Source organism: Emys orbicularis, chromosome 5, assembly GCF_028017835.1.
Source record: "Emys orbicularis isolate rEmyOrb1 chromosome 5, rEmyOrb1.hap1, whole genome shotgun sequence".
NCBI lineage: Eukaryota > Metazoa > Chordata > Testudines > Emydidae > Emys > Emys orbicularis.
The window spans coordinates 88,445,342-88,469,347 of record NC_088687.1 but is presented as its reverse complement, the minus strand read 5'-3'; the positions used below and the strand labels follow the sequence as shown (position 1 = coordinate 88,469,347).

The 24,006-nt window shown below is 39.9% G+C and overlaps 1 protein-coding gene across 1 annotated transcript in view; it reads left to right on the top strand.

Moving 5' to 3' along the window:
• ZDHHC2 (zinc finger DHHC-type palmitoyltransferase 2) overlaps window positions 1-23,568 on the top strand; it is a 42,818-nt gene extending 19,250 nt beyond the window's left edge. The window contains exons 5-12 of the mRNA XM_065404979.1: window positions 1,718-1,750; window positions 5,402-5,522; window positions 10,198-10,330; window positions 12,490-12,616; window positions 12,819-12,911; window positions 19,031-19,140; window positions 19,693-19,779; window positions 23,425-23,568. Coding sequence (XP_065261051.1) covers window positions 1,718-1,750; window positions 5,402-5,522; window positions 10,198-10,330; window positions 12,490-12,616; window positions 12,819-12,911; window positions 19,031-19,140; window positions 19,693-19,742 — 667 coding nt within the window. The 3' untranslated portion in view covers window positions 19,743-19,779; window positions 23,425-23,568. The remainder of the gene's footprint in view (window positions 1-1,717; window positions 1,751-5,401; window positions 5,523-10,197; window positions 10,331-12,489; window positions 12,617-12,818; window positions 12,912-19,030; window positions 19,141-19,692; window positions 19,780-23,424) is intronic.
• Window positions 23,569-24,006: the final 438 nt, after the last annotated feature.

Sequence of the window (24,006 nt, the reverse complement as noted above, 5' to 3'; positions counted from 1 at the left end):
GACGAGACGCGATAATTCAATCCCCGAGAGATTGATTTCTACCCGCCGATTCAGGCGAGTAGTGAAGACGTACCCTAGGTTTAGCACTTCATAAATTCTGGCTCCAGGTGCTTAGCCAGTGACTTTCACCAGTTCAATGGCTTGAATTTCTTTAAAATTGTGGCAGCAAACATATACTTACTGAATATTGAATTTAATTTAGTTTAAATTATTTTAATAGATTTATAGTAAATTTAGGCCTTAAATGTAGGTTGTCAGTTTCAAATTTAATTTTAAATAGGTTGATTTTTAAAAAGAAAAAATGTATTGAATTTAAATTTTAAAAAATCTTTCACTGATTTTTATCCACCCTAGATAACTCGCATGTGGATTAGGAGTGCTCTCATCCCTTAGTAGAAGGGTGAGGGTGTTGAATTGTTAATGAAGAGCTTTTCTCCTGAGTGTTTTAGTTAAATTGCTGTTAACAAAATGTGGGGCTTTAAACAGTCCAAATAAAGATCACTAGCCTTCTTAAATAATCATATATCACTTCCTTGGTATCTCTGAGGTCTTAAACTTACTAGTTCTCCAGTCAATCATTGTCTTCCAGAGTGGACATAACTTTTGAAGGATAAAAACCTGGATCCCCCCACACTAAGCTCCTCCACACTTGGATCCTGCTGGGATGAGCCTGCCTGCCCACACCTGGTGCACATGGCATGGAGGGCCAGGGTTCTGAGGTGTTTCTGGGGCGGGCCGGCCCTTGCACTGTGTCAGGGTTGAGTGTAGCTCATCGCCGAGTCCATGTCCTTGGGTGGGGCTTCAGGGTGATCTCCCACCTCTGTGCAGCCAGTGGCCTGTGCTCCCCACTGCCATGCTGGAGCCTCCAAATTTATTTATTGACAAATAAAATTTGCAGAATTTTAAGATATTGCGTGCATAATTTTTATATTTTTGGTGCAGAATTCCCTCAGGAGTAATTATCTCTAGTGCTTAGGAGCCCTAGTCATGGACCAGGACCCCATTGTGCTAGATGCTGTACAAACACAGAACAAAAAGACCATTCCTTCCCCAAAGAGACAAGAGATGGATACAAACAGACAGACGGGGAGTACAGGGAAAGAGGCAGTATTGGTCAGCATGGGTAGGCAGTGGTCTCAGCACACAAGCAGCCTAACTGATGTCAGGAATTTTGTAGGCATCACAGCAAAGGAGAGTTGTTTTTTTTAAAAAGAGTTTGAAGGAGTACTGGGGTAGCTTTGCAGCTGTTTAGAGGCTGTGCCTCCCAAGCATGAGGAGCAGCTTGAGAGAAAGCACAAATGTGCTTGTATGAAAATTTAACAATTGGGCATCGGAGGCTGGCATCATAAGTTGAGCTTTGTGAACTTCTGCAACAACTTGTGGATAATGTAAATACAAATTAATGGTAATGTGCTCATATATAGTGACTTGTTAAGTTATGTAACAAAATATGGCAAAACTATAATTTGAACTGCCTACTACACTTTTCAGAGGGGGAAAAAGCCTACTTGTTCTGTTGTAGGCAGGTGGTATATTATGTGGGCAGACTTGAATATAACTGTGAATGAGATTTATTCTGAAGAAGTCTATGTAGCTGATTGTCAACCCATTCTCCTGGATATATGAAATCAGATGTTTTGTAGCAATTGTGTTAAGTTTAAACTCTAAATCTCCTGTTTATTTTAACACATATATAATTGTTTGCTTTCTTTTAAAGATGTATTTTGAAAATGGACCATCATTGCCCTTGGTGAGTATAGTTCATTCATCTAATTTCGGAAATGAAAGGTGATACAGTTTTGAGGGGTTTGCTGTGAAAGACAGGCTTCACTATTACAAGAGACTGGAGTTAAAACACATTCCTGGTGTCTTGTCTTTCTACAGTGTCTTAATACATTGGTGCTGTGATCTTGATCTGGAGCCCCTTGCACTACTGTAATTTCAACATTTAATAATAATCTCATCTTGTTTTGCAGTTGCATAGTCAATACTTCTAGCAGTTGTATCTGACTTTCATGCTCACAGTACCATGTGTCCCAGAAGTGGGCTACCCCACTAGTGTAAATGTTTCTAAAATAAATTAGGACATTGGTTTACAGAACTCTTTTAAAACTCTTCTGGCCTTCAAACAACCCCCCTACCTCTCCAAATTCATCATCAGAAGCAAGCATCCCACAGACCAGGACACACCAGCCTAAAGTGGCACCAGACCTTGCCAGAACAACAGATGCAAAACCTACAGACATATCTCCACCACTAGAATGATCAACACCCCCACAACACATCTTTCAAGATCCACGAGTCCTACACATGTCTATCACAACATGTGGTGCATCTCATCCAGTGCACTAAGTGCCCCAATAACAACTATGGGCATGGCTACACTTGCAGAGGTAGAGCACTGGGAGTTAAACCAGCCTTCAGAGACTGCAGCAGGGAAAACGCTGCCATGTGTTTACACTGTCAGATTCAAGTGCACTGGCGTGGCCACATTAGCAGCTCTTGCAATGCCACAAAGAGCAGTGCATTGTGGTAGCTATCCCAGCGTGCAAGTGGCTGCAACGTGCTTTTCAAATGGGGGAGGTGGGATGGAGTGTGTAAACTTAGAAGTCAAATTAGAAACCCATTGCCTCAAGCTACATACTGCAAAAGTAGCACTCAGTTGACACATAAAGGGCAGTTAACAGATATATTTATCCAGACCATAGGCTTTTAGGAATGCAAACTCATTTCCTTTCAGTAGAGTTGGCTTTGTTTACCCATTTGAAGACATTCTCTATCCAAATTGATAGATTTTGTATAGGGCAGACATATCCGACTCAAAGCAAGTCTCTTTCACTTTCATTTTAATCCAATAAACCCTGAGCCAAAATGAGGCAGGTAGAGGATAGAGTGGGTGCTGGTAGTGTATTGATGAATTTCAAGGGACATTTTACGAAATCCATAATACAGATTTGTACTTAACTTGTTGAAGTCATAGAAGCCCTGAACCCCCTTGTTCCCACTCTTTTAAAGAATAACTCCTTTAAATCCTTTACCAATTCAGTTTATTGGATCACTGTATCCTTTCCCTAGGGAGTACCTGCACTGGACATCTACTCCACATTTACATAATGAGTTGCAACATCATAGCCTAACTCCCGTTTCATGTTTGCCCCAACTAAGCCCCCCAGAACCCACTATGGGGATGGCAAACCTCCCCCCACACTTCATCTTGGACAGTCTGGCAGTGAGGGAAAATTCCTTCCCAGTCCCTGGAGAAAGGAGTGACTAGTGCAGTGCCCACAGCAGATTTTGACAAAACCCGGTATGTCACCACTTCTAGTTGCTGCTCCGCCTGGTCCAGGTAAAAGAGGGTTTTTCCTGCACTGGAATGGACCTATATAGTCCCTCCATTCTCTTCTGGTCATGTGTGTGGGGGGGGGGGGGGCGGAGGGGGGTTGGGGCTAGAGGGGGCAGAATGGGTCAGTGTCACCATGCTGACCTGATCTACAGCCATGTCACTTTCTGGCATTCTAGCCCTTAAAGGGGCACACACCTTTTCCAATAAGCCAGACAACGGCCGCCACCACTTAATATGCTGTGAGGTCACTCTTCAAAAGAAAGTTAAGGAAGATTGCCTTTCCATTAATCCAGTCAATTGGGCTAAGAGTCTGCCAAAAGATTAAGCTGAATCATGCCTTTGTTTTAAGGAAGTATAGCTTGTCTATGTTGTGTGCGTTAATCCACAGGTAGGGTCTAAATTCTATTGTGCACCAGTAGGTCGTGTATTAACTGGCTGTGTGGCCCCTGCTGGCTCGTACTAAACGCTTGCACTAGAGAGCTCAGGGTGTGCCAGCAGAGTCCACATGGCTGGTTAGTGTGAAACACGCTGATGTGCACTAGAATTTACACCCAAGCCTGGTGTGCACTAACCCACTGTGTAGACAAACTCTTTGAATGATTTCTTTGTAGCTTGCCACTTTAGAGTTCCACCTTAAGTTTCTCTATCATACAACCTATGTTATACTCCATTTATTTAGCTTATTTCCCCTTTACACATTAATATAGTTCCTGCATTTTTTGGATGCTTTTGCACAGATGCAGACCTGATCATTCTTAAGTTAGGCACTTAGCAGTTCTGAAATAACACATTTTTAACCCAGCTAATCTTTAACTAATTAGATAACAGACTTGGGAGGTTTTAATATCTACTTGGGGAAATAGTAACACACAAAACCCACACATGCACACTCTTAACGGAAGGTTGGAGAACTCCGGTGTCTCTGAATTCTATGCTATGGCCTACTGCAGTGCCTATTCGCCTAAAATCAAACCTGCTTTAGCATTCCTTATTAGTAATAAACTTCATTTATCATTTGACCAAATAGTTATCCAGATCCAAACTCAAACCTGGCCCATGTTCCCTATAAGATGCAGCCAGTCTTCACTGATGATGGTTTAGGTCAGGAATGCTTCAGGAAATCTGCTGCAGCAGAATCCTCCTTTGCTGCTTTGGAGACTACAGAGAGGGTTATCTTTTGCATTGTAAAGAGAAGGTTTTTTTCTTGGTGTTGATCTGTTTTAAAAGACAGTCTTTTTTTTATTAATTGAGTCATTTCAAGTTTCGGCACTTCATAAGCTTGATTGATTTCTCTCTTTATATTAAATATTCCTTAAGGGTTAAGAGTTTTTCACTTTGTCTCTTTGTTTGAGGTTAGGATTCTCTATTTCATCCTTTCTTTCAACATGTTAAGGATTGTGATTCCAAAATTCTGACCCTTTCAAACAATTTTAGTCTTGTTCAAAATACGTGCAACTATAGTTATGAGATCGTAAATGTAGTGTCCCTTCATTCCAGTTGGTAATGGCTTGATATTGTTTCCAATGTACCCATCTCAATAATTTGATTATCTTGTATTAGATAGTTTTAAATGTTTAAGCAGTATTATAATAGTAAAACATCATATTGGAGGTTGCCATAGTTAAGACTTGGAAGTTTCTCCACAAAATCCTGATATTCATCCATATGTTAATTTGTCAAAAAGATTCCTTTCAAATTAGGCCCTTTCTATGCCTGATTTCAGCCTGCAGATTTTTGTTGACATTGAGAGCATGGGGAGGACTTGTGGAAGTTCTTTGAAATACTACTTTGGAGTCCAAAAGCAAACAGCTGTTTATTTCATCCATCTGTATTAAATTCTTTTTTTTTAAAGAATGTCTTAATGAAGAATTTCATAGACAGTTTATGGCATTAGAGAGAGATACAGGAAACTACTACTTTTGTTTACAGATTTATGCTAAAATTATTTTACAGTAAATGAGTACATTAAAAATTAGACTAAAGCAATTTAAATAAAGATTATTAAAATGTATTTGTTTTCATTCAGTTTTTCATGTACTTATTTTTTGTTGTTGCCAGGGTGAACAACTGCGTTGGATTCTCCAATTACAAATTTTTCCTTCTTTTCTTGGCTTATTCTCTACTGTACTGCCTTTTCATTGCTGCAACAGATTTACAGTATTTTATCAAATTCTGGACAGTAAGTACTTATCTTTAACCCATATTCTTATTTGTAAAGTGTGGTTCTGTAAATGTAAAAGCTCTCAGATCTGTATGTTCAGAGCTATATATTTAGCCGGTGTATACATATATCTCCTTTTGAGTTGTAAAATATCAATATTTATAGTCACATTAACTCATTTGTTTAGTTTTTAATTTGTAGTCTGTGTTCATATAAAGTGTGAACTTTCCTCCCACTGACTACAGTCTTCTCTTAAAAACTGAAAGTTTTCCTGAGTGATATTATTATGTCAAACGTTGTGATGTGGAAGAAAGTGAAGTGAATAGATTTTAGTTTCTGTGTGTCTTCACACTTCCAAGATGGTGACAATAAAATTGTTCAATGTATGAAAAGCAGAAAAGAGGCTATAAGAAATATTTAACTCTGTAACTTTTGGTCACTAAGTTACAAATTTAAGCTGGCTTCAGCAGCTGCCTCTGATTTTGTGCTCATATATGTGCCTTATCATAAGCACAAACAAAGGGTATGTTGACACAGCAACTAGACGCCTGTGGCTGGCCCGTGCCAGCCAATTCAGGCTCGTGGGGCTCAGGCTGCAGAGCTGTTTCATTGCAGTGGAGACTTTTGGACTTGGGCTGGAACCCAACTTCTGGAACCTTCCCACCTCGCAGGGTCCTAGAGCCTTGGCTCCAGCCCGAGCCCAGATGTCTACACAGCAATGAAACAGGCCCGCAGCATGAGCCCCGCGAGTCTGAGTAGGCTGGCACAGGCCAGCCATGGTTGCCTAGTTCCTATGTAGACATACCCTAAGAGTCTTCAGCAGCAAAACTGAATATGCTTTTGGATGTCAGGTAGATTGACTTGCTTCCAAACAAGGCAGGCGGGTATATGTTGTTCATTGGTAACAGAACACCACTAGTATATTTCAGGTATAAGACCCATCTTCCCATCAGTTGTGCACACATAACTTTCATTTAAGTCCATGGGACATGCAAATCAACACAGTGTAATGGTTACCAACCAATGAGAATCAACCCGACATTAGGAAGGTAACTGAAGTAATGCAAAACAAGATTAAACTCAAGGTTTCCAGCTTGTTGATTTTAATCATAATTAAAATTGGTGAAATAAATCACTTTGATTTAAATCAGTCAACTAGGCCTACATATGAAAATGTTCTGCTACTGTCATCTGAATGTACAACATAGAATATGCCCTTAGATTTGTAACAGTGCTGTTTTCTTTGTGTACTATAGATCAGTCATTCTGACAGGGTTAGTTTCACAAGTTGGTTTTTTTAAATATAAAAGGCTCTACTCTAAAAGCCACTTCAGTGTGTAATTGAGATTCAAATCAGTTTAAAGAACTTCTGTTGTTGTCAATATTTACAGTAACGCCTTACTTAACATCCTCCCGGTTAACCTTGTTTCATTGTTACGTTGCTGTTCTATTAGAGAACATGCTCGTTTAAAGTTGCACAATGTTCCCTTATAAACGTTGTTTGGCCGCCTGCTTTGTCCTCTGCTTGCAGGATTCTCTGGAAGAGCAGCCCGTCCGCGTGAAGGCTTGGAACCAGGGTGGGCCAGCAGCCCCCCTATCAGCTCCCCTCCCCCCCCCCCAGTGCAGTGCCTTCCACCCGCCAGCAGCGGATCAGCATCTCACACCTCCTGCTCACTGCAATCCGCTGTTTGCAGCATTGAGGAATGCGGCGTGCTCAGGGAAGGGGATGGAGCGGGGGCAGGAAGAGGCGGGGCAGGAGTGGGGCCTTGGGGGAAGGGGTGGAGTGGGGGCTGGTCTGGGGCAGAGCCGGGGGTTCAGCACCCTCTGGCAAAGTCGGCGCCTGTGCTTGTACCTGAGTTGCAATGGGGGAAGCTGCCGCTGCTACTGCTCAAGATGCTTCCTAGCCTAAGATGGCATCTTCAGCCTCCTTGCCCGCCTCATTGTCTGCAGCAGGCTGTGCCTGTGTGGGGTAAGGCAGGGACACCTCCCAACTACTATATGTTTGTAAACACACTCCACATGCACACTACTCCCCAGCGATTCACCATCGCTTTATGGCCCAGCTGCTGCCCTCCTCCCTGCTCAGGAATAGAGCGCTACGCTGAGCACTTGCGGAGGCTTTGCCCGAGGCCACCAGCTACCTGCAAAGCAGCTGTGGTGGGTGCACAGCGGCGGCCCTGCTTGCTGTCTTGCGCCTGAATACACAACGTCTATCCGCGCTCCCCCCCTTCGTGGGAGGGGGGTAAGAACTAAGGGGGCGGCAGCCCGCCCAAAGCAAGTTAATAGTGTTCCAGCACCTGCTTCGCTCTAGCAAGTGGGGAGAAGCAGTGTATGGATGCATAGAACCAGTAAGGGAGCAGATTACCATGGAATTGTTTTACCATGGGTTTTCCAAATTCTTTCCCTTTCAGTAGTTGGTTGATGCTGCATGACCCCAATCACTCCAGGCTGAAGAGAGTGAAGAGTAGCATGTGCATGTGCTGTCCGGAGGAGTATCACCCAGGATCATGAGTCAAAAACGTCCAGCAAGTGATAGTTGAGTGCCTAGCACTAGGAAAACCATTAGTTTGGGTACTAAATTAGACACTTTAAGGCATTTTGATGCAGGTGAGCGTGCGGAAGACATTGGCATTGCTCTAGGTCTTACTCCGACCATTGAGGAAAAATTTGGAGTAATGCCAACAAGATCAGGGCTAGTGCTCCGTGTGTAACACCGTGCAGTGCTACTACAATAAGTCGATCAAGAAGTTGTTTGCCAGAAAACATGGAGTGTCTTCTCTCACTGTGGATAGAGAATCAAAACCAACAGAACATACCTCTAAGTTTGCTAGTGATACAAGCTAAGACAAATAGTTTGTATGACAATTTGAAGAGAGACCAAGGGGAAGGATCACAGATAGAGAAGTTCACGGCAAGTCAGGATGGTTTGATCAGTTCAAGAGATGCTTCCACCTGCATAACATCAAGATGTCCGGTGAGGCGGCTAGTGCCGATACTGCAGCAGCTAAAAAATTCTCAGACTATCTCAAGAAAATAATTGAGGAAGGCGGCTACTCCCCTAAGCAAGTCTTCAGTGTCGATGAAACGGGCCTCTATTGGAAGAGGATGCCTGAGCGGACTTACATTTCCCAAGAGAAGACAGTGCCCTGATTTAAAGCAGCTAAAGACCACCTAACCTTGCTTCTAGGTGGTAATGCTGCCGGAGACATGAAGATGAAACCGCTGACAGTGTACAAATCCGAAACCAAATCCAAACCACAAGCTCTCAAGGGATTTTCAAAGGAACACCTTCCGGTCATTTGGAGATCCAATGAGAAGGCATGGATAACTGGAGCTATTTTTTCAGAATGGCTGACTCTTCATGCTGTCCCTGCTTGAAAGGAATACTGTGCCAAGGAAAATCTCGATTTCAAGATTTTATTGCTTATTGATGATGCACCGGCTCATCCAATCAACCTGGACAAGCAGTGCAAAAACGTCAAAGTTGTCTTTCTGCCACCTAACACCACATCACTCATCCAACCCATAGACCAAGGATCCATCGCTGCATTTAAGGTGTTTTACTTATGGTGTGCTTTCAACTAGCTCATCAGAGGCACCGATGGGGAAGGCAAACCTACAATTCGGCAATTTTGGCATGACTACAACATCCTCAAGTGCATCAATAACATCGGTGAGTTCTGGGCAGAAGTTACTCAGGCATGCGTGAATGGTGTGTCGGGGAAGTTGCGGCCTGAATGTGTCAATGACTTAAAAGGATTTTAAAATGTTGTCCCCGCTATGAAGACAGATATTCTCGGCTTGGCCAAGAAAGCGGGTTTTGATGAGGTAGAAGAAGCCGACGTTACACAACTTCTGCAATCCCACGGAGAAGAGCTAACCAGTGAAGATCTGATGCAACTAGAGGTGATGAGAGCAATGGAAGAAGAGGGCCAAGAAGTAAGGAAGAACCAACCCATTGGAATTTGACTGCCAAACATCTTTCTGAAGCTTTCCAAATGATTGAAGCTGGCTTGCAAATCCTTAGTGATGATGATCCTGACAGGGAACGCAGCTCCAAAGTGATTAGGGCAGTTGGTCATGTAATGACTTGCTATGAAGAAATTTACCAAGGGGAAAAAAAGGAAAGCAAAACAACAATCTCTAGATGTGTTTTTTCGAGTTGGGAAAGTTCAGCAAGAGGAGCAGCCAGACGATCCACCCTCTTCCACCTTCTGACTCCACCACCTCAATCAAGCTTCACAATCATCGTTGCTGTGTACAGTATTAAATTCTTTGTTTAAAATTGTTTAAAACTTATACTGTATATGTATATAATGTCTTTTGTCTGGCGAAAAAAATTTCCCTGGAACCTAACCCTCCCATTTACATTAATTCTTATGGGGAAATTGGATTCGCTTAACATTGTTTCGCTTAAAGTTGCATTTTTCAGGAATATAACTACAACTTTATGTGAGGAGTTGCTGTATATTCTTTCTTGAAAAGGCCAAATTCTGCTCTAATTCATGCCTCTTGAAAGAACATGGGGGGTACAATATGGTCCTTTCTCTCTAAGAAGATGCTGGTTGCATAGGGGTGTGAGAGTCAGTGCAGAACTTGACCCAGATCTTGGTTGAGTGGATATTATTAATATGGCTGAAGGAGTAGTTATTTTCCTTGCCTTAACGTTTTGGTTTTCTTTCCTTCTTTATAGAATGGCCTTCCTGATACTCAAGCCAAGTTCCATATCATGTTTTTATTCTTTGCTGCAGCCATGTTTTCAGTCAGTTTATCCTCTCTTTTTGGTTATCATTGTTGGCTAGTCAGCAAGAATAAATCTACATTAGGTAAGTAATGTCATAGTGTACATTGCAATCAATGAGTATTATTACCTTTGTGCTTATTCCAGTCGTATCAAGCTGTTGATATCACATGATGAATCACACAAAAAAGGTGGATTTTAAAGGCCGCTTTGCTTTCTTAGTAGTAAATGAGTGCAGAGACTCAGGATGATGGTACCACAGTCTAAAGGCCTAACTATATTAAAAGTATAATCAGTTGCAATATGGTTAAAACTGGTAGCCTGGATGAGGCCTAACTGTGTCTCCATTGCCTGGTAACAGATTTGGCCACGTCCATGTTTGGCAACATCCATAACTGCATTCCTGACTGTATAGTCGTAGCATAGATGGGTCCTAAAAGATATCTTTGCTACATCTACACTACAAGCTAGGAGTGTGGTTCCCCTGCTTGTGTACATATATACCTCTACCTTGATATAACGCTGTCCTCGGGAGCCAAAAAATCTTACTGTGTTATGGGTGAAACCGCGTTATATCGAACTTACTTTGATCCGCCGGAGTGCGCAGCCCCGCCCCCCCGGAGCACTGCTTTGCTGCGTTATATCCGAATTCGTGTTATATCAGGTCGCATTATATCGGGGTAGAGGTGTACTTGCACTAGCTCTCATCATAGCTTGTAGTGTAGACATAGTATATGTGTTTCTCACCTTCACTCTCTGTTGTTAGTTCGTTATTTCAGTCAGCAATATGATAGCAACAAGTTTCTAGATCTCTAAACTCTTTCTCTTGATGCACACTGAGTTTGATGCAGGGGAGTGGAAGGATTAGATCTGGGTTTTTTTCCCCTGCCAATGCAGATATTAACAGGACACTCTGACTAAGTATCAGTTGTAGGGGAGTCTGTGTATGCTTCAAGCCCATTCCTTCTAGTGTTTCTCTTTCACAATATCCCAGGAAATCTAACATCAGTTTAGAAAATAACAAGTGTGGGAAAGTGATTCAAATTGGTCATAATGAGAGAAGAAATATGAGTCAGATTATTTAAAAGCCATTAATAAAATAAGTAGAATAAACTGCACCCGTCAAGATTTGTGAGTTCATAAACAAGCATATGCTATTTTAGTGTAAGGGAACTGGAATATAAAACTACAAAAATTAGATATTTAATCAAACGTAAATATATATTTACATTTCTTCTTTCCTGCTTTACTTTGAGGTATATTCTTAATACATCAGGTCCTGTCTAAATTAGTTAAGATTATGCTGGCCACAACTTTAAGCATGGTTGTTACTAGCAGGATTCCAGTTTCCCTAGGGAGCAAGGATATATTTTTCTCTTATAACAAGTTATAACTAATTCATACATTTTCTGGATCACATTCAGCACTTCTTCAACTTGTAAGCTAATGGCCTAATAAAAAAGAAAATCTCTGCAGTGTCCCAAGAGGGCCTTGTGTACTGACAGTAAATTTTATACAAGGAAATGATTGGCTTATTACATAAGGCCAATAAGGGAAAGACCCAGCTATAGAGTTATATGGTGGAAGGAGAACTCCTGTGAATGCGCGCTCTGGATCAGACACACTGCAGCTCCTTGTGCTAGACTTAACTGTCTCTTCTCTTCCTATTGTTGGTGCAGTAATTTCCCTACACAACCCTAAAAGGGTAGAATGAAGATCTCAGGCCCTTATATAAAGGTCTGAGGAGTAAAAGTGGACTTCTCACATCCGTCCAGGTGTGTGAGGGAAACTGAATGCCAAAGTGGGTGGCTCCTTTCCTTTTTCTCCCTTTGTAGTTGTTTGATTTGAGAATGGGTTGAAAAATTTCCTCAGTTAGGCCTCTTTTACCTTGCTGGACTCTGCTATGGGGCAGTTACATGGGGAGACCTCTTTACACCACACAACTCCCTGGCTTACTGAATCTGTCAGACAAGGGAAAACTCCTGCCTCCTCCCCAGCAGTAGGGCTTCTCCAGATATGGCAATTGGGCACTAATACCAGTGTCTTCACCTTTCAAAAGGAAGTAGTTTTGGGAGGCAGCACAATACCTGAACTGGCATTATGGAGCCTCCACCAAAAGGAAATATTGATAGCCAAAAAGGCCAATAAGCCTGTAGTTACCAGCATAATTATCTAAATAATCAGTGGGTGTTAATTAAAAATGTATTTAGGCAGGAAATATGACAAACCTATCTCATTTTCTAGAGGCATTCAGAGCACCTATATTTCGCCATGGAACAGACAAGAATGGCTTTAGCTTGGGCTTCAGCAAAAATCTAAGACAGGTGTTTGGTGATGAGAAGAAATATTGGCTGCTCCCTGTATTTACAAGGTATGCTTGGAAGAAAAATACTGTCCTTTAATACATGAGATAAGGATATCAGAAAGTAGTCAGCAATACTTTTTTCTTACACCAAATTGTGTGAAATAAAGCAGGTGCTTTGAAATTAGGAATTGTAAAATAAATATTTGAAGTATTGTTTATTTTGCTTGTAGAAGTGCTACACTGATTCTAAACTTCTTTTTCTCTGTAGTCTAGGAGATGGTTGCTCCTTCCCAACTTGTCTTGTTAACCAAGATCCTGAACAAGTTTCCACACCTGTTGGACTTAATTCAACAACCAAAAAGTATGTCTGTTTATATCTGCCTTAAGTTTGTCATTTACCTGTCATACCATGAATTTCTCCACTTTTCATTTGCTTATTATTTTTAGTCAGTTATCACTAATGCGGTCATATATGTGCATTTAAAAAGTATCCTACTAAGAAACAGAATTTAAGGCATCTATATAAAGTTCTTTTAATTCAGCTGATTTCTCAGTTTCAGACCTTCATCATTTTAAACCCGGCAAAGCAATCTCCCTAACATGCCGTATGAATAATACTGTTGAATGTGGGAGCAATACATTCTATTTCCTTTTTTTATCAGCTGTGTTTCTTGTCTCAGTTTAGCTGTTTCCCAGCCCGACTTTTGACAGTCTGTCTATCTAGCCACAACAAATTGTACTTTGAATAGCTACTAAAACAGTTAATTGGTGAGCCTGTTTGAGATATTCCCAAATTAAGTTCCAAGTTTTTCAGTATAGGGGCTCTTTCTTTTTGTGTTCTGTGCAGCATCTTGCACAATCTTGAGTGGTGCTTTTGGGGCAACGTGCAATACAAATGATAAAATTCCAAAAAATATCAGTGTTTTTTACTTCTGTATTATTCTTAGCCTTTACCAATGTGGGATTCCAGAATTGTCAGTCTCAGTGTCAGGTTCACTCATATTTAGATGCCACTATCAATCCTAGTGATAGTACCTTTCACAGCTGCAATCATTTCAGAACTGGTATAAACTGATGTAAATGCCTCTTAACCTAGGTAGATATGGTTACATAACAGTAGCGCTTGTCTAACATTGTGTGGCACAATTTTTAGCAATTTCTTATGTAACTGAAAGTGTGTCCGATATTTTTTGTTAATGTTGGCAGAGATCAGTAGAAGGCGATCAAGCTGCATTCAGTCAGTAATTCTAACATTCATGATAAGTCCAAATAAAATTGTATTTCTTTATCAATAGACCATTATCTTCTTACAACCTGACCTACTATTTTGTTACACGACATGAAATGTTGTCTAGCTCTTCAACTTTAGAAAAATGGAAAAGCTTTCCTAAATATGTAGCAATAATATATAAAATCACTATATTAATGTTGTTTTACTAATTGCTGTAGCACTCCTGGCCATGGATATTAGACACTTTAATTACAAGATTCAATCACAAAGCAATAACAGAAGAGATTATAAAGATTAGAAATTTTTTTTAGACACCAAGTATATCTGAATTTGGCTCATCACCTTTATTAATTACTTTTCCTACAAATGGGAGGCTTGAGAGAGCCTGATATTTGGTGAGACTGTTAATGTTCAAACATGAGTTCTTGAGTAGGGGCTTACCCACAACTTGATACGTGTGTCTGGCAGCTTAGCCTTCCAAAGGCTAATTTTAGTCAATATAAGTCCTACGTCTGTCCACTGACTTCACTAAGGATATAGAATCATAGAAATGTAGGGCTGGAAGAAACCTTGAGAGGTCATCTAGTCCATCCTCCCCACATTGAGACGGGACCAAGTATATCTAGAGAGTCCCTGATAGGTGTTGTGTAACTTGGTCATAGAAACCTCCAGTGATAGGGATTCCACAACCTCCTTTGGAAGCCTGTGCCAGTATTTAACTATCCTTATAGTTAGGCTAGATATTAGGAAAAACTTTCTAAATCTCCCTTGCTGCAGATTAAGCCCATGACTTCTGGTCCTACCATCAGTGGACATGGAGAACAATTGATCACTGTCCTCTTTGCAACAGTATTTAATATAGCTGAAGACTGTCATCAGGTCCCTTCTCACTCTTTTCTCAAAAATAACCATGCTCCGTTTTTTAGCCTCTCTTCACGTGTCAGGTTTTCTTAACATTTTATCTTCTTGTTGCTCTCCTCTGGACTCTCCCCAGTTTGACCACATCTTTCTTAAAGTGTGGCATCCAAAAATTAGATACAATACTCCAGCTGAGGCCTCACCAGTGAGTAGAGCAAAACGATTGCCTCCTGTGTCTTACATGCAACACTCCTGATAATACACCCCCAGAATATTAGCCTTTTTGCAACTTCATCACATTGTTGGCTCATACTCAATTTGTGATCAGCTATAACTGTCAGATCCTTTTCAGTGGTACTACTGCTTAGCCAGTTATTCCCCATTTTCTAGTTGTGCATTTGATTTTTCTTTCTAATTGGAGTACTTTGCACTTGCCTTTATTGAATTTCTCATAGACTCATAGACTTTAAGGTCAGAAGGGACCATTATGATCATCTAGTCTGACCTCCCGCATGATGCAGGCCACAAAAGCTGACCCACCCACTCCTGGGATAATTCTCTCCCTTGACTCAGCTGTTGAAGTCCCCAAATCATGATTTAAAGACTTCAAGTCGCAGAGAATCCTCCAGCAAGCGACCCCTGCCCCATGCTGCGGAGGAAGGCGAAAAACCTCCAGGGCCTCTGCCAATTTACCCTGGAGGAAAATTCCTTCCCGACCCCAAATATGGCGATCAGCTGAACCCCGAGCATGTGGGCAAGATTCTCCAGCCAGACCCTCCGGAAAAAGTTCTCTGTAGTAACTTTTAATATCCCATCATTGACCATTGTTACTAATTACCAGCGATGGCATGTTATTGACCTATTGACTAAAATCACGTTATCCCATCAAACCATCCCCTCCATAAATTTATCAAGCTTAATCTTAAAGCCAGAGAGGTCTTTCGCCCCCACTGTTTCCCTCGGAAGGCTGTTCCAGAACTTCACCCCTCTGATGGTTAGAAACCTTTGTCTAATTTCAAGCCTAAACTTCCCGACGGCCAGTTTATATCCATTTGTTTCATCTTATTTCAGACTAATTCTCCAATTTGTGAAGGTAATCTGGTCATCTAAAGTGCTTGCAAATGCTCCGAGCATGGTGTCATCCGCAGATTTTATTTTTTAAGCATACTCTCCATTCTTTTATCCAAGTCATTAATGAAAATATTGAATAGTACCAGACCTAAGACCAACCCAATTAGATACATCCTTCCAGTTTGACAGTGAACCATTGATAACTACTCTTTGACTATGGTTTTTCAACCAGTTGTGCACACACCTTAGAGTAACTTCATCTTCGTGATATTTCCCTAGTTTGCTTATGAAAATGTCATGTGCGACTGTGTCAAAGGCCTTACTATAATCAAGATATATCATGACTACTACTTTCCCCCATCCACTAGGTCAATAAGCCTGTCAGCATGATTTGTTCGTGACAAATCCATGTTGGCTATTACTTATCACCTGATTATCCTCTACAAATTGAGTGTTTAATAATATGTTCCAGTATCTTTCCAGAAATCGAAATTAGGCTGACTGGTATATAATTTGCCAAGACCCTCTTTTTAAAGATAGATACTATGTTTGGCCTTCTCCAGTCCGCTGGAACCTCACTTGTCTTCCATGAGTTCTCTAAGATAATCGCTAACGGTTCTGAGAGTGCTTTAGCTAGGTCCTTAAGTACCATAAGTGAATTTTGTCAGGCCCTGCCAACTTGAAATCATCTAATCTATCTAAATATCCTTGTTCTTTCCCTGTTCTGGCTTGTGTTCCTTCCCTCTTGTTGTTAATATTAATTATATTTAAGCAGCTGGTCACAATTAACCTCTTTAGTGAAGACTGAAGCAAAATAGGCATTCAACACATCAAAATCTTGGTGTTGTCTGTTGTTAGCTCTCTTTCCCTGTCAAGTAGTTGATCTACATTTTCCTTTGTCTCTCTCTTACTCCTAATGTATGTATAAAACTCTTCGTGTTGGCTTTTATGTCTCTTGTGAGTGTACCTCATTTTGTGCCTTATCCTGCATGCTTGTGCTGTCCTTTTTTTACTCCTCTTTAGCAATTTGTCCAGGCTTCCACTTTTTCTAGGATTCTTTTTTGATTTTCAGGTCATTAAAGAGCTCCTGGTGGAGCCATATTGGTTTCTTGCTATTCTTCCTTCTTTCCTTTGCACTGGGATAGTTTACTGTTGTGTCTTTAATATTGCCTCTTTGAAAAACAACCAGTTCTCCTGAATTCCTTTTTCCATTAGATTTTTCTTCCCATGGAACCTTACTTATACCAGTTCTCTGAGTTGGTTAAAGTCTGCTTTATTGAAATCCATTGTCCTTATTTTGCTGCTCTCACTCTTTCCTTCCCTTAGATTCATGAAATTTATCATTTCATGATCACTGTGCCCAAGTTGCCTTTCACCGTCAGATTCGCAGCCAATTCCTCTCTTTGTCCGAATCAAATCTAAAATTGCAGCTACCCAGTCACCTTCTGAAACAAGAAGTTGTCCCCAGTGCATTCCTTGGACATTTTGTGTTTTGATGGATAACTTTTTCAACAGATGACTGGGTAGTTAAAGTCCCCCATTTCTACCAGGTCTTGTGTTTTGGATATTTGTTACTTGTTCTAGAAATGCCTCATCCATCACCATCTCCTGATTTGGTGGTCTTTCGTAGACCCCTACCATGACATTGCCCCTGTTTTTTCCCCTTTTATCTTCACCAAGAGACTTTCAACTGGTTTGCCACTCACCTCCTTCTGGTACTCAGAACAAATTAATATGTTTTTGATGTACAATGCAACACCTCCTGAACAAGTTATACCCTTCCATCCCAGTATTCCAGTCATAAGATTTATCCCATCAAGTCTTTGACGTGACTCCCTAGCATATTCAAACACTCATTAATCAGAACTGGATAAAAATCACTGAGTACACATTTGATATCTTCTGCTTCAATGCTATTTCTACACAACAAGCAGACTGGCCAAATCAAAGTGATCTTATTTGAGAAATAAATTCACAGCTCCTCATGGCAAGAAACTCTTAACTTTTGCTGTTCTAAGACAGATTGTGTTGATCCAACTGTCTACAACTAAGAACAGTTGTTCTTGCTGAGATTTTGCAGACACTATTGCTGAAGAGAAAAAGACGTATTTCACCTCAACCACTGCCATGGCAAAAGGAATGCACTTGCTCTCTGAGGCAGATGACTAGGTTGAAGTATTCTGTCAAATAAAGCAGTTGTATTTTAATTCTAATATTTTCTCCAATAAAAACTTTATTTTCACTTGATTAATTTTTTATAATTATTACCTATAGAAAACAGTACTAGTTAAAAGCCTAATCAAGGAAACATGATTATATTATTTTTAGCGTAGGGCATTTGTGGCACTTAATACATATAAAAGGAGTGGATACTGATTTAATTATAATGCCTAGTTAATTAGGTATGCATCTTTCATTAATAACAAATACTGCTCATATAATTCTTCTTGCACCATGCTGAAAAGCAAGAAAATAGGTGACCATAGGAGGTGGACTAGATTGGGCAGAGATCCTCTTCTCACTGTTCTCCATGGGTACGTCTGCACAGCAGCTGGGAGGTGTAACTCCTATATTAGGTAGACATATATGCGCTAGCTCTGCTAGAGCTAGCACTTAAAAACAGCAGTGTGGCCGAAGCAGGTTGGGTGGCAGCTTGGGCTAGCTGCCCAACTACGGTCCTGTCTTAGCCCCTGGGTACGTATTTGGCACTAGTCCAAGCTGCTGCCCATGCCGTCATGGTCCCACTGCTAGTTTTGGGACTAGTTCAAGCACAGCTAGCTTGTGTACATACCCAAGTTGGGAATTACACCTCCCAGCTAGTGTGTAGACATACTCTATGAGGTCGGGGGACAGAGGATGTAGAATGCTAGTAGCACGTGTGCTGTTAGATTGGGGCTGCTGGTATAAGGAGCATCGGTTACATTTAGCTGGAGCTGGCAACTGGCATTTTTTCAGCTATAAATGAAATGTGATCCTTATTTTGAACTCGCTATCTTTAGGTGGGTTTGGAGTTAGTAAAAACATGTTAACCAGTCCCTAACATTTACCAAAGAACAAAGTTAAAATGTAAGTTAAATGTTTCTCTGTTCTGTTTTAAACAATTATATTTTAGATTGTACCCTGTCTGTGACAGAACTAAAATTTAGCCTGTATTAAAATGAAGGTTTGTATTAGAATAAAAGATTCAGCAGAAAATGACCAAGGTAAGATTTTTGTAAGACAGTTACACGAGCAGTTGTTTAAAATGTGTAATGGTATTGGTATTAACTAAAAGTTTATCTTTACTGTTTTATTTTTATTTTCTTTTAATTGCATATTAGTGAGAATCACCTTTTTCCACCAAAGACGTTACGAGATTCCCAGAGCCACCTTCTTACTGATACTCAGTCTTGGACGGAATGTAGTGCAAATACCGAAAAGGGCAAAGTTGGTAAGAGATTAATTTGTTACACCCATTGAATTTTAATGTAAATTCTTGTTGGAAAGATGTAATCTGAAAATGGCTGAAGACTTCTCTTTATGAGATCAAATTAATTTGATGTAGATGTAAGGAGGGAAAAAATTTATTGTTACAAAGTGTAATATTTAGGGTGCATGTTGGTAAAATGTCCCTTGCATGTTCTAAGCCCTCTTATACTTCTAACTATTAATGAGCCTGATGGTGATAGAGAGTGAATACTTGCAACTCTCACGAAGGTTAATATGAATTGCAGATGTTCACTGGCTCTGAAGATCAATCCCAATATTTTTTAATCAGAGAGGTGATCATTCTAGCTAATCACTTGTTCCAAAATGTGATGGCACCTTCATGACTATTACAACTAGTGGATGTTGTATAATTATACATGTTTTTCAGTATTTACACACAGTGCACCATGAAACAAAACTAGGAGAAGATTGGCAACCAAATATAATGCTGTTTTGATTAATATCTTTTAAAAATAATATACAACACTTTCTTTACAACATTATTTTTTTCCAGTCCCCAAAGGTATGAGCAATCCTGGACTAACCGTGGAAAATGAAACCTAGTCACTGTTAATGGAAGCATCTAAATATTCAAGGAAAGGTAAGATAGTATTTTCTGTGTTTTATTTGCCACTCTGCAATTAAACTCATTCCGAGGTGCTTCTGCACAATAGAAAAGTTATTAAAAATATGCTTGGTAGTTTTGCTTCTATTTTCACTTTGTCAGCATTTTTGCTGTTTCCAATTTAATTTTGTTCCTACCTCAGACATTGAAACAATTTTGCCTGGTTATCCTAAAATACAGATTTATTGATTGAACAATACTTTTTCTAAATAATTAACTTAATCTTTACAGCACTCTTTAGATGTAGGCATGTAAGTATTATTATTGCCATTGCCTAGTAGGAAGACAGAGACACGGAAGTTCTGACTTAGCCAAGGCCATACAGCAACTCAGTGCCAAAGCTAGGATTCAGATTAAAGCGTTTGTGACTCTCATCCCTGAACTCAATCCACTAGATCAGTGCTACTGTGTGATAGTATTTTGGATCAAGAGAAGTAGGCAAAGACCTAGAAGATAATTTCAGTGGTACAACTTGGAATAAATGAACTTGTAGTTTTGTTCTTTCATGCCAAAAAGAAACAGAGCCAATTCCCATTAATCATTAGAAATAATGGAGACTATAGACGTCTATATCATATTGATAACTTCTTAAGCATTGTCTTGGGTCACAGTCTGGAGAAGGTTAGCATATTAAGCACTGATGTTCCACAACTAAGAAATGATGTCTATTTTATGGAACTGCCAAATTGATGATTCATGGGAACAAGTCGATGAAATCCTAATCTGCAAAGAAAAATAAGCAAAGGGACTTGATAATGTTCTGGGAATTGGCAGTAAAATATCGGACATTTCGTTGGGTTGGTCGTAATTGAAAGCTTTTACCTTCTGAAGGCTGTTCAGTGACTTCTGTGCATTAAGTTATTTATTTAGATTTAAAATTATAAAAAGATGCCTGTGATGGGTTCCGTCACTGAGACCCCCTTGGGACTGTCTCCTGATGTGCTGAAAATACCTCTGAGCCCGTTTTCTTTGATGGCTTGGGACTCCAGAACCCTGTCTTGTTGCAGCAGGCTAGCATGTCTGGCTCAACACAGACCCAGGATCTGAACCAGGCCCCCAAAGCTGCAGACTTAACAAGTACTCCTGTCTCTAGCACCCAGCTCCCAGTGGGATCCAAACCCCAAATAAATCTGTTTTACTCTGTATAAAACTTATACAGGGTAAACTCATAAATTGTCCACCCTCTATAACACTGATAAGAGAGATATGCACAGCTGTTTGCTCCCCCAGGTATTAATCACTTACCCTGGGTTAATTAATAAACAAAAGTGATTTTATTAAGTATAAAAAGTAGGATTTAAGTGGTTTCAAGTAATAACAGACAGAACAAACTAAGTCATCAAGCAAAATAAAGCAAAAACACGCAAGTCTAAGCCTAGTATCAGAGGGGTAGCCGTGTTAGTCTGGATCTGTAAAAAGCAACAGAGTCTCCTTTGGGACCTTTAAGACTAACAGATGTATTGGAGCATAAGCTTTCGTGGGTGAATACCCACTTCGTCACATGCGTCTGAAGGCAATTAGGTTAGTCAGGCATGACTTGCCCGTGGTGAATCCATGCTGACTGTTCCTGATCACTTTCCTCTCCTCTAAATGCTTCAGAATTGATTCCTTGAGGGCCTGCTCCATGATTTTTCCAGGGACTGAGGTGAGGCGGACTGGTCTGTAGTTCCCCGGATCCACCTCCTTCCCTTTTTTAAAGATGGGCATTACATTAGCCTTTTTCCAGTCATCCGGGACCTCCCCCGATCGCCATGAGTTTTCAAAAATAATGGCTAATGGCTCTGCAATCTCATCCGCCAACTCCTTTAGCACCCTCGGATGCAGCGCATCCGGCCCCATGGACTTGTGCTTGTCCAGCTTTTCTAAATAGTCCCGAACCACTTCTTTCTCCAGAGAGGGCTGGTCACCTTCTCCCCATACTGTGCTGCTCAAAAAGTTGTTGAGGGATAGTCTTCAAATGACATGCAAGCGCCCTGTTGAACCCAGTCTTATCTTAGCAAAACAATAGCCACCACGGAAAAATAGCTGCCTCACTCACCTCAGTTAATTATACATGTCATTGTCTGCCTGGGACCATTTACATGCTGAGATTTTTTAGCAAGGCAGCCTAGGAAACACTGGAGACACTTTATTTTTTTTTTTTTTAAAGTAAGTTTGGGGTCATATTATGGAACTCCATAAAATGACTTTTCAGATCACCTGTAGAATAACCACTAATATGACAAATCACTAGTCATAATCAGAGTTCCTGGTTATTTTTATAATACCTTATGAAATGCAGTTTTTAAACTTGGCAACTCTCAAGGTTCTCATTGAAATTGTTTGACTATTATCTCATCCATCCACTCAAATGCAAAATCCCCAAATTCATGGATATTTTCCATTAAAATAAAGGAATCCATTGCTCTAATGGCTGCAGTCACAAAAAATGGAGTATAACAATGGCCATGGCAATTATCAATACACATGTTCATATATTAAGCTTTCAAAGCTTCTATTACAAAATTAAAATTCGGAAGAAGAAATATATTTTTATTGAGTGAATAATGCATAATGAATAATTTGAAAAACGTAACCTCTTTCCTATTTGCATATTATCTATGAGTAGCACATAGATTTTTTTTTTGTTTATATATTATTTGCCTTGTTCCAATGAATATCTACTATGACTAATTATTAGACTGTACATTGTTTGTAAGCAGTCTGAAAGTATTCAAAATTTGAACTGTTAGTTTTGATTGGACACACAGCCTGCATGCTATTGTTTCTGTCCCTGATTTGATGAATAACGTGGAATCAGATTTCTGGTCCGAATACTTGTATATCTTACTTTTTGTGAGTATTTGCTTAAAAATCACTATGCCTGTGAGGTGTTTTGTTTTGTTTTTAACAAGTAAAGTTACTCATACAAGTATTCATGGAATGCTAACACAAAAGGATCTGAATACAGCTGGTGTAAATTTATTATTTTATTCAACTCTTTCTGAAAACTTTTTGGAGGTATTTTCCCAGGACTAATATTTCTGTTGTTACTTACATAACTGAATCTGAATTTACTAAGTTCTTTCATGTATATCATATAAACTTTTCTGAGTTGCATTGTGCCTATGAAAGTTCATAGAGAAACAGTGAAAAATTACTTTCACTCAGTTATATTGATATTAATGAAGAAAAGAATTTCTCTCTCCAGAGCACCATTATAGTGGCAGCACAACGCCACAATTCTGACACTGTGCTACAAGCTTGTTTGCACCACTGTTAGGGGTAGGCGTTCAGACTGGTGTGTGTACTGAGACTGACAACAATGGTTCATTTTAGTACCACTTGTAACAGTTGTTCTTATGAGGCACATACCTGTAGGAACTGAACTTAGATTACCAACTAATTTCACGTAGTAGTTGGCAATAGAATACCCACAAGATGATCACAACTTTTGATCACTACCAGCCTAAGATGGATTGATTTGAAGGCAGCTCTATTGCCAATCCCCTGATCAATCCACTGCTTAAATGTTCCATTATATGTTGTTTTTTCCTGTAAAAGTTATTGCAACAAATGTCATTAAATTGCTAAATGTGCCTGTGTTTCTAAAATATTGGAGTTTTATGCTTTCTGTTCCAGTTCAAGGTAAAGCTGCTGATGAAAGGAAGATGCATTCTTCCAAAAACCAGTCCCCATCAGTCAGCTGTTCCTGTCTGCTCCTGTGTGGATATGCTCAGAAGAAATTGACAGCTGATTAGCTGTTGCCATGTCATTGCTTGAAACATAAGACATACTGATATTTTTGAACTGTATTAAGAATGTTTCAACGTACACAAATTACTGGTAAAATGCTAAAGGACATTTCTGAGTATTATGAGAGGAGAAAGGGAGAATCCTTTCATTAGGATTAGCGGGACAAAATTTACTATTGTGCACATTCAAGGGCTAGTTTTTACTTTGGTATTCTGATAGCACAAGAAAACGTAAACTCCTTACATATAGCCCGTCCATGCTTTTACATCAGTTTTGAATCTTGATATTATTTATGAATTTCAGTGGCCGTAAGTAGGTTATTTAAAAAAAAAAAAGAATTATACATTTTGTGCTGCTGGCTTTATCCATGGAAAAGCATTATCAGCATTGATTTTTGGTAATGGAGTAGCTTACTGATTGGTCGGGTACCATATTTTGATTTCAGATTCTGACTGAGTCAGCTAATTT